The sequence below is a fragment of the Erythrolamprus reginae genome, chromosome 3 (genome assembly GCF_031021105.1).
Source record: "Erythrolamprus reginae isolate rEryReg1 chromosome 3, rEryReg1.hap1, whole genome shotgun sequence".
Taxonomy (NCBI): domain Eukaryota; kingdom Metazoa; phylum Chordata; class Lepidosauria; order Squamata; family Dipsadidae; genus Erythrolamprus; species Erythrolamprus reginae.
The window spans coordinates 210,381,336-210,390,727 of record NC_091952.1 but is presented as its reverse complement, the minus strand read 5'-3'; the positions used below and the strand labels follow the sequence as shown (position 1 = coordinate 210,390,727).

Below are 9,392 nucleotides of genomic sequence, written 5' to 3'. Positions count from 1 at the left end.
CCTATCTCAGATTTTATTTATTTATTTTTTATTTATTTGATTTTTATGCCACCCTTCTCCTTACAACTCAGGGCGGCTTACAACATGTTAGCAATAGCACTTTTTTTTAACAGAGCCAGCATATTGCCCCCACAATCTGGGTCCTCATTTTACCCACCTCGGAAGGATGGAAGGCTGAGTCAACCTTGAGCCGGTGATGAGATTTGAACCGCTGACCTACAGATCTATAGTCAGCTTCAGTGGCCTGCAGTAAAGCACTCTACCTCCTGCGCCACCCCGGCTCTTTGATTGACTGTGGAAGGCTAACAGTAGTAACAAAAATAATCAAAAAACATAACTCTAAAAATATATAGTCAGCAGCTGAGGTATAAAAATATATAGAACCAACAAGAAACTTTGATACTCATCTGGATCTCCAAGCTAAAAGAATATTATTTACTGAACTCCTTGAAGAAAACAATGCAGGAAAGACCCAGAAATCTGCAATGTGAGTTAAAGGGTAGGACAGAATAAGTCTGTAAACTGAGGATTAATCATACTAAAATTGCATCTGACATAAAGAAAATAAACTCTAATGCAAAAGAAATGTTCATATTTTATTATACTATTGTTACTACAACTGAATCATTTTTAGAAAAAAAATTATTTATATCACATATAAACATTAAATGCTATATCCAATTTCAGTATTCAGGAGCTGTAATATTTAAGCAACCTCTCATCTGTTGGTTTCAAAATCTTCTTTTCTGACATATTTACTATCCAACCTGGAGCAAGTCCAAAGAAAATCTGCCTAGGATCCTTTCGAGTACTCAGCATTTGGAAGAGTTCATCTTTGGTAATGTCTGGTAAGGTATAACCATATTTTTTTGAAAGTTCTATCCTTGCTTCAGCAACCTTTGAAGGATCAGCCAAGTAGCCTCGGTTTGCAGGATCTGTATAGTAATGGACAAGATCTTCAGGAGGAAGCATCCTCCTTGGAATAGGTTTGCCTCTCTGAAAAAATAGCACTGGCTTGCAAAGAATCTCTGTATAAAACATGGAAAAGAGAGATAAAATATTACTTTAACGTTAACAATCCAACTTCTGGAACAAGTGTATTAACAGAAAATCTATTTCCTAACATGTATATTGTATTGTTAAAATAAAGCTGATCATATTTTTCTGCTCTAATGATAAAAAATTAACATTCAGATTAAATCTGGTGAAAAGTTTCATAAATAATTTTTTTAAAAAAGTGTTGCAAGGCTTTTATTTTTAAATAATGATACTTGATGTATTTAAACAATATTTGGCAAGATAAAAGGACATGAAGATATATTAAAAATTCTTACCCAAACTCCTTGGATCATAAAAAGCTGTAGTAACTATACCACCATTTTTTTCAACAGCAGCTATGGCTAGTTCAGATATCCACTGTACTTCAATGTTTATTTTTGCTGCAAAAGTATCAGCACCCTGTAAGTTTACATAAACTGAAGTTACATAACATCACTTCAAAACATCATTCACCCATCTGGGCAATCTAAAATGCAAGTTTTCAGCCAGCTATTTCAGGATTAGTGGGGTTTATTTTGTACTATACTACCTTTGAAGACAGTCTGGAAATTCAACCTGGTACAAGTTATAGTGGTCTGGATTATAATTGGGATCAATTTTAAATTGAAAACAAGTATTCTAGAGCACTCAGCATTACATTCACTGGCACTGTGATACAGAAGAAATAGATTCTTTTCATTGAGAGTTTCAATATTTGTTTTTAACTGACTCACAATTCCAGAGACGAGGATTACTCATTTAGGAAATATTTCTTCACTGTATATAAAGTATAACACATAATTAAATAGTGTGTTAGCAGGAAATACAGTGGTCCTTGACTTTTGCAGGGGATACCATCCAAGACCGCCTGTGAAAGTCAAATTTCCGCGAAGTAAAGACACTCCTTTCCTTCCACCCCCTCCCTCCTCCATTCCTGGGTTTACTTACCCCCAGAACCCGCAGGGGCAATGGGGCGGCAAGCTGGGGGCTTTGCTGCACTCGCTGCCGGCATCTCTCATCGCTCAGGTTCAGGCAGAGGAAGCTCAAGGCAAGAGGGATCCAGGCCAGGACTCAAAGCCAAGATTCCAGGCCGGTCAGCTGGGAGGTCGGATGCTACCACTAAAGGAGACGGCTTAGGTGGGTGGGGGAAGAAGAGGCGATGGGCGGCAGTAAGGCTCGGCTTCAAGTGGAGCGTACTAATTCTCCAAGAATTAAAGGGGAGGGATTGGGAGGCTGGGGCAGAAGCGGAACTTTTATTTAAAGAGCAGGACAGCTGTGATGGGGTAGGAGGAGTGTTAAAACGCACCGTATTGTACATCGGATAGCCGCAGGAAAACCCGTGGTGTTAAAAAAAACCCGCGGAATATTTTTTTATTAATATTTTTTTGAAAACCCGTGGTATAGCCTTTCTGTGAAAGTTGGACCCGCGAAAGTCAAGGGATCACTGTATAATATGGAATTTGTATAGTTATTGCTTAATAATGGTCACTAGGATTGGAATTTCTGTTGTGATTGTAATTTTCAACTTCCTGCCAGCTTCTACATTGACTTTGCTTGTGAGAAGCTGACAGGAAAGTTCACAAATGGCAATGACATGACTACGGGATGGAAATGATGGGAAATCAAATCTGGCTGTCAAGCAATCAAGTGACCACAAAGTTACTACAACAACTAGAACTCCAAGGACAGTTTTAAGTATCACTCATTTCGTGCCGTTTTAAATTCAGTCACCGAACAAATGATTATCAACTGAAGACCACCTGTACTTTGTCATATTGTCATGCTTGTACAGTGAACATCTCACAAGAAGAGAAACTTTATTTTGATAACTCTTTCATAAATCATCCTTTGGATATGATTACATTTCATTTTCTGCCTTCCTGGTCTCCTAGTCAGATAATCCCTATAAATTACAGGGTATTTCCTAACAGTAACAGAGATCTGACCAATATAACCTTTAGCGTGAAATTGTAGTCCAATCAGTTTAAAAATATGGTCATTTAAAAAAATATTTCTGATTGATTATATGTCATTTTCAGTGGGGTATGTTTCTAAAATGCTATTAAATAATTGTTTTGAAAATATTCAGATGCATAAAGTTCCTAGACAAAAAAAAAATCATTACTAACAAAAAACAAAACAAACAAACAATAGTTTGAGAATATTATTGAAACTGTTCAGTAACTATGAAGCTACTTTAAAAAACATGTTATAGACTTGCCTCTTCCACAAGATGAACACCATAATGTCTTTTGAATGGCTGCATTGATACACCTCTAGAATTTGTCAATTGGGTAAGATCTATTGGTTGCATGGGATCAATTCTGCCTAAGTCAATAAGGTATTGCAGCTTTCTGAGACTGATAGGTGGATACTGTCGCCTGAGACTGTGAAATGAAAAGAAAATAAACATTTAGAAAGTAAATCCATTTCAAAGTACTTTAAGGATATTGATAGTATAATATATCAGCACATTATTCTTGGACAACCATCCTCAATTAAAGGTGAAATTGTTATATCTATGCAATATTCTTCTGCAATCCTATAAATTCACTCAAACCTATATATCTTTATGTGGCAAACATGTTTTTCAAAATAAAAAACAACTTAGTACTGGACAGAACCCATACCCATTTAACAATTCAGAAATAAAAAGGCAAATACTCCTCTTACAAAGTCTTATTTTAATTATCTTTAACGGCCTAGCTATAAAATGCAAATATAAGGATAAATGAAGTATAGTATCAATTAGAACATTTGACTAATGCAATTAAAACAAGTCTTTTTCTAATGACTTGAAATTATCACGATCTGGTAAAACTAGTTACTTAATTTAAAGTTAAATACTTTGAATATTGAATACAGAATACAATATTGAATACACTGAATATTCAATATTTTTAGAGGTCCATATTTTTTGAACAATATACTTCTTACATGGAAATTTACAGCTAGACAAGGAAAAATTGTAGATGTCTTTCTTATAATGTTGGAATGAAATGTATGGTCCTGATTAATCATTGGATTAAAGATCTGATAATACTAGCGAATGAATAGACAAGACACTCTTAAAAACACACATGTATGAAATAATTATATATCATCTTTAATTTAAATTGTTGTCAATACGCACACACTGCTTCAACTCTGTTCCTTGTATTATTAGCTATGAAATTATGAGAATTAAATACTTTAAAGAACAATTCTCTCTCTTGTGGTTATAGGGATACTGTTTAAAATGTTAACCTAATCACAACAATTTAGATAAATGTATATCAAAATCCTCAGAAGGCTCATCTATATTTTTCATTGTGAAAATCAACTATCAGTTGTTTCAGAAGTCATTTGTAATGAGATCAGAAGAAGGATTTCATTGTATTGGGAAAGAATAAAATAGACTAACTTCACATTCTTGCAAAAATGAAGAATAAAATTAAGATAAAATCTCTATCCTACCTTTATAGGGAATACATAGTTTAATGGATATAATATGAGCAAACATGCCTAATACTTCTACTCTCTATTTTCCAATAACAACTGTTAGCAGGTTGGGCTGAAAGACAATGACTGGTCCAGTCATCTAGCCACCTTTTATGTCTAAGATGATAATAAATTATCATTATTGGACACCATTTAGAAAATATGTACACTGGCAACTTTTCCATCTATCAATTACATAAGGGTCTATAGGACAATTTAAAGTACACGAAGGCAAACACCAGCTGAAGAACCACCTGATGTCATTTCACATTTTTGTACATATAATAAGGGAATAAACTTACTGATGTCCTTCATTGTAGCCATATTTTGGAATAACCAGATAAAATGGTGTTTGGCCACCTTCAAAGCCTAATCGAGGGAGTGACCCAGATTTTGCTTGCCCATCAGTTCTCTTTGCAGGATTATATCTTCCACGACCTTGTTGTTTTTTCTTAAAAAGAACAATATGTTGACATGAGTTTCATATTCAAATCTAATTCCGTTTCGGCCTCCTCTTTTACTCCTTTGTCCTCATAGGCTCTCCCATTCCTTACACCAGTGTTTTCCAACCTTGGCAACTTGAAGTCCAAATATCTTCAAGTTGCCAAGGTTGGGAAACACTGCCTTACAGCTCAATTCCAGTATGAATGTACAAAAAACATTGTTAAAATATCTCATTCCCCCATGGTTAGGTATTTAAACAAGTTTATATTCTGCACTATTTTGCCCAAAGCACCTGAGGGCAGGTACAGTGGATGGAAACTAATCAAGGAGAAAAGCAACCTAGATTTCCTGACAGTTTGAATAATTAAGCAGTGGAACAAGTTGCCTCGGGAAGTTGTGGGTGCTGCAATCCTGGAACATTTAAAGAGGAGATTGGACAATCCTTTGTCTCAAATGGTACAGGGCTGTTCTATGACTTGTGGACTTCAACTCCCAGAATTCCTGAGCCAATCATGCTAGCTCAGGAATTCTGGGAGTTGAAGTCCATCTGTCACAGAAGAGCCAACGTTCCTTACCCCTGGATAGGGTTTCCTGCCTGTGCAGATCTCCAAATTCTAGTCTTATTTTGTTTCATTTCTATTCTATTCGGCAATCGAACAAATCAGCATTTGTTGTTGTTGTTGTTTTGAAGGGATTAGAGAAAACATTCAAGTGAAAGAAAACCGTAGGATAAATGAATGCGAGACAAAGGTTAAAAACTACTAGCAAAAACTACAGAAAGAGCAACGCGGAGGGGAGGTGGGGGGGAAAGGGAAGGGATTGGTTTCACGCGGCAAAAGGAAGCCTGGCTTTCCTTCGCTTTCGCGAAAACGAAGCAAAAGCGGCCCACATTGCAGCAGCAGCAGCGGAGCGGAGAACGAGAAGCCTAGCAAACCTTCAACTCACCTTGCGCCGAGACTCAGGCATAGGCCGCAGGTTGCCGAGGCTGACCCTAGGCAGGGTCTGCATCAGCTCCAAGGCTTTCATTCTGTTGCCCCCGCCAGGCGCCCGCGAAGCCGCCATCGTCTTCACGCAATTAATTAATCGATCACAAGGTCGCCACCAGCCAGGAAAACCGTCGCGCTGCAGGGAAAAAGAGCAGGCTGGCACGCGTCCTCTTTGCGCAGGCGCGAGGAGACCGAGAGGAACGAAAAAGGAAGGAGTCTCCCACACGGGTTTGCTTCAGGGTCTGCTTTTTAATCGCGGTTGCGGGGTGTTGCAAAGTCAACGCGCGCGAAAGCTACAGCAGAGGCAACAACCGTCGGGAAGCCGCAGCGTTGCGGATTGTGTAATATTGTAACGAAGGAGGCGGGAATTTTCGGGAGTTCTGTGGGATCCTTTTAGTAGTCTGATTTTGAGGTAAACCTCAAGCTCCACTGCAGAAAATACGATTTCATCAATGCTTGGAATGCACCACCTGATTCTTTGGTTTCTTCCCCAAATGCCAAAAACTTATGTTCATACAAACTACTACTATTCTATATGATAAATAAATAAATAAAATAAACTATAATGTACCAATTGGGAAAGTGAAGCTGCAAAGGGGCTGTGTGAAAATTAGTGCTCCTGTGCCTCTGAATGCATAGCGATTCCTGGCTTGTTTTTTGATCACATGCATTTTTTTAATATTGGGCTGTCTGGAGAACTGTCTTGGGAAAGATGATCAATTAAAATATGGCACTGGGTTCTCAAACACTTTGTTTTTCAATAGTCACTAAAAGCTCTTGGTTTAACCAACTTCACTTTTAGAATGAAGTTTGCATGTCAGAACTGGTGCAGATCCATCTTTCCATATACAGTACTAACAAATGGGTTTAAAACAAAACCTCCACTTTCAATGCAAATATAGTGGAACCTCTGTTAGTGAACGCCTGGGTTACCAAACAATACAGTTAGTGACCAAAAAGTTTGCTAAAAATTTGCACCTTAAGTGAACAAAATTTCACTAACAGCTGACTGAACATCTGATGTCACCCACACTCATCCCTGTGTCTCAAACCAAGCATCATTCACACTCGAGACAGTTACATTCATTCCTTCAGTCGTTATCTTTATTGTACTGCTTCCTTTTTTTATTGATTTTAGTGCTTTTTTTTAGGGGAAGGAGGAAGGGAAGAAAGAATTCCCAAGTTCAGTGATTAAAGAAATGTGTGCAAAGTGGAGGGAATTGCAATTGTTTGTAGAAAAATCTCTCCCTAATAGTGCGGTAGGCAATAGGAGCCTAAACATGTTCAATGATAATGTGATGCATTGCAGTAAAGTGTTACAAAAAAGGCAGAAGCAACATACATTAGACAAGTTCTTTCCTTCAATCTCAAAGCGACAGAGAAGGGAAGTCACCCCTGAATTCACAATGCCAGTTGTTCTCATGGAGGGAGATTCCCCCTCAAAGCAGTAATTCCACCCCTTCCATCCCACACCTCCATCCACTCACGCCATCACATTGCAGTCAAAAAGATAAGTTTTCTTATGTTTAGTTAAATATTTTCTTATGTTTAAATGTTTTCTTTAAAGTTTTTATGTTTATTTAACTCTTTATGTACTGTATTATAACTGTTCTAATTAAAAAAGCATACCCATATAACCTGTAACACTTATATCTTAGCGAGTCAACGGGCTGGGAACCAACTACTGTATTTCTATTTCCTTTATTTATTACGGGGAAAATTATTTCAGATAGTAAACATTTCAGATTGGAACTAGATTTCCGGAACGGATGGTGTTCACTAACCAAGGTTCAACTGTATTAAAAATGAACGCTCAGCATTTTTACAGCACTCACAAAATCTTTCAGGCTGAAGTGTTGGTTTTGTTCTACTCAGCAGGTTTGTTTGTTTGTTTTTGTTTATTTATTTAATTTATTTGGATTTGTATGCCGCCCCTCTCCGAGAACTGTTGCCCAATGCCTACAGCTAGCTGCCATAACATTGGCATTCTTACTTTCTCTTTTGAACAGCTGCGGCATTTCCTTACAGAATTTATCCCTCCAATACTGTATCTTTTTTTTGCCCCTCCACAAAAGATATTTAATGGGCAGAATAACACCTCAAGAAAGAATCCATTTTTAATTCTCAGACCAGCTCACCTCAAAGTATGGTGGGGAAAATAGGAAGGAGGAAAAAAATAGGAGGGAGGAGAGTTGTCTCTTTGCAGATACAAGCAGGAGGAAGATAATTTTTTATTGTCACCTAATTTATTTATTTATTTTTTAAAAATATTCTTGTTAAAGATGGAAAACAATTTAGCCCGTCTCTCCCTGAAAGTCCAACTGTAAAAAGGAATAGCAATATTATGGTAAGGAATGAATGGAATTCTTTATTGGCCAAGTGTAATTGGACACACAAGGAATTAGTCTTTGGTGCATATGCTCTCAGTGTACATAAAAGAAAAAGATACATTTGTCAAGAATTAATGATTGTCATAGGGATCAAATAAGCAATGACGAAACAATATTAATAAAAATCTTAAGAATACAAGCAACAAGTTACAATCATAATTGGGAGGAAATGGGTGATAGGAATGAGACAAAACTAGTAGAAATAGTGCAGACAGTGTTTTGACAGTGTTCAGGGAATTATTTGTTTAGCAGAGTGATGGCATTCAGGGAAAAACTGTTCTTGTGTCTAGTTGTCTTGGTGTGCGATGCTGTGTAGTGACGTTTTGAGGGATCAGTAAATATTTTCACATTATACAGGTCCTCAATGGAAGGCAGGTTGGCAGCAATTGTTTTTTCTGCAGTTCTGATTATCCTCTGAAGCCTGTGATGATCTTGTTGGGTTGCAGAAGCAAACCAGAGAGTTATAGAGGTGCAGATGATAGAGTGCACTTCTATTAATATATAGAAATAGAAATGGTGGCATTTGGAAGATTGCATGTTGCCAATCGTCATATCAACTAAAATAAAAGCACGGTATCAAAAGAAAAATCCGGTTAATTTCCCCCCTAAAATTATTATTATTTTTTTGCTAAAATACTTCGCGGCTTCAGCTGGCAGACTCTAACGAAGCCCTAGAGCAGGGGCCTCCAACTTTGGTCACTTTAAGACTTGTGGACTTCAGCTCCCAGAATTCCTCAGTTAAATGACAACATTTACTGAACTGTGGGAGTTGAAGTCTACAAGTCTTAAGCTGACCAAGGTTAGCGATCCCTGCCCTAGAGGACGCCACGTGACCCGAACTGGGGGCTCCCAGAATCCCTTGCCGTTGGCTGGCCTTTACAGGGGTCCACAAGGGGTTTTAAAAGTCTAAAAAAAATCTCCGGCGCGAGCCACCGCCTACGCGCCAAGTCGCCCGGCAAAGCGCACGCGCGGGAGAACATCGACCCGCGCTCCAGCGTTCCCTCTTTCCTCTCCGCCCCCGTTCCAACGGCTGCCTCGCGCGCGCTCTCTCTTT

General features: G+C 38.0%; 1 protein-coding gene across 1 annotated transcript; it reads right to left on the bottom strand.

Moving 5' to 3' along the window:
- Positions 1 to 583: 583 nt before the first annotated feature.
- MRPL15 (mitochondrial ribosomal protein L15) lies at positions 584 to 6,166 on the bottom strand. Its single transcript, XM_070749163.1, has 5 exons — positions 5,908 to 6,166; positions 4,821 to 4,969; positions 3,260 to 3,425; positions 1,335 to 1,458; positions 584 to 1,028 (listed from the first exon to the last, which is right to left on the bottom strand). The coding sequence occupies exons 1-5, from the start codon at positions 6,022 to 6,024 to the stop codon at positions 691 to 693; spliced, it is 894 nt and encodes a 297-aa protein (XP_070605264.1). The 5' UTR covers positions 6,025 to 6,166; the 3' UTR covers positions 584 to 690.
- Positions 6,167 to 9,392: the final 3,226 nt, after the last annotated feature.

What these genes read in the sequence shown, in the direction of transcription:
- MRPL15 (XM_070749163.1), bottom strand. Translation starts at nt 6,024, where the DNA reads ATGGCGGCTTCGCGGGCGCCTGGCGGGGGCAACAGAATGAAAGCCTTG. An exon ending in TGCCTGAGTCTCGGCGCAAG is followed by an intron (nt 4,970 to 5,907) that starts GTGAGTTGAAGG and finishes GTTCTTTTTAAG; the next exon opens with AAAAAACAACAAGGTCGTGG. An exon ending in GTGTTCATCTTGTGGAAGAG is followed by an intron (nt 1,459 to 3,259) that starts GCAAGTCTATAA and finishes GTAAACTTACAG; the next exon opens with GGTGCTGATACTTTTGCAGC.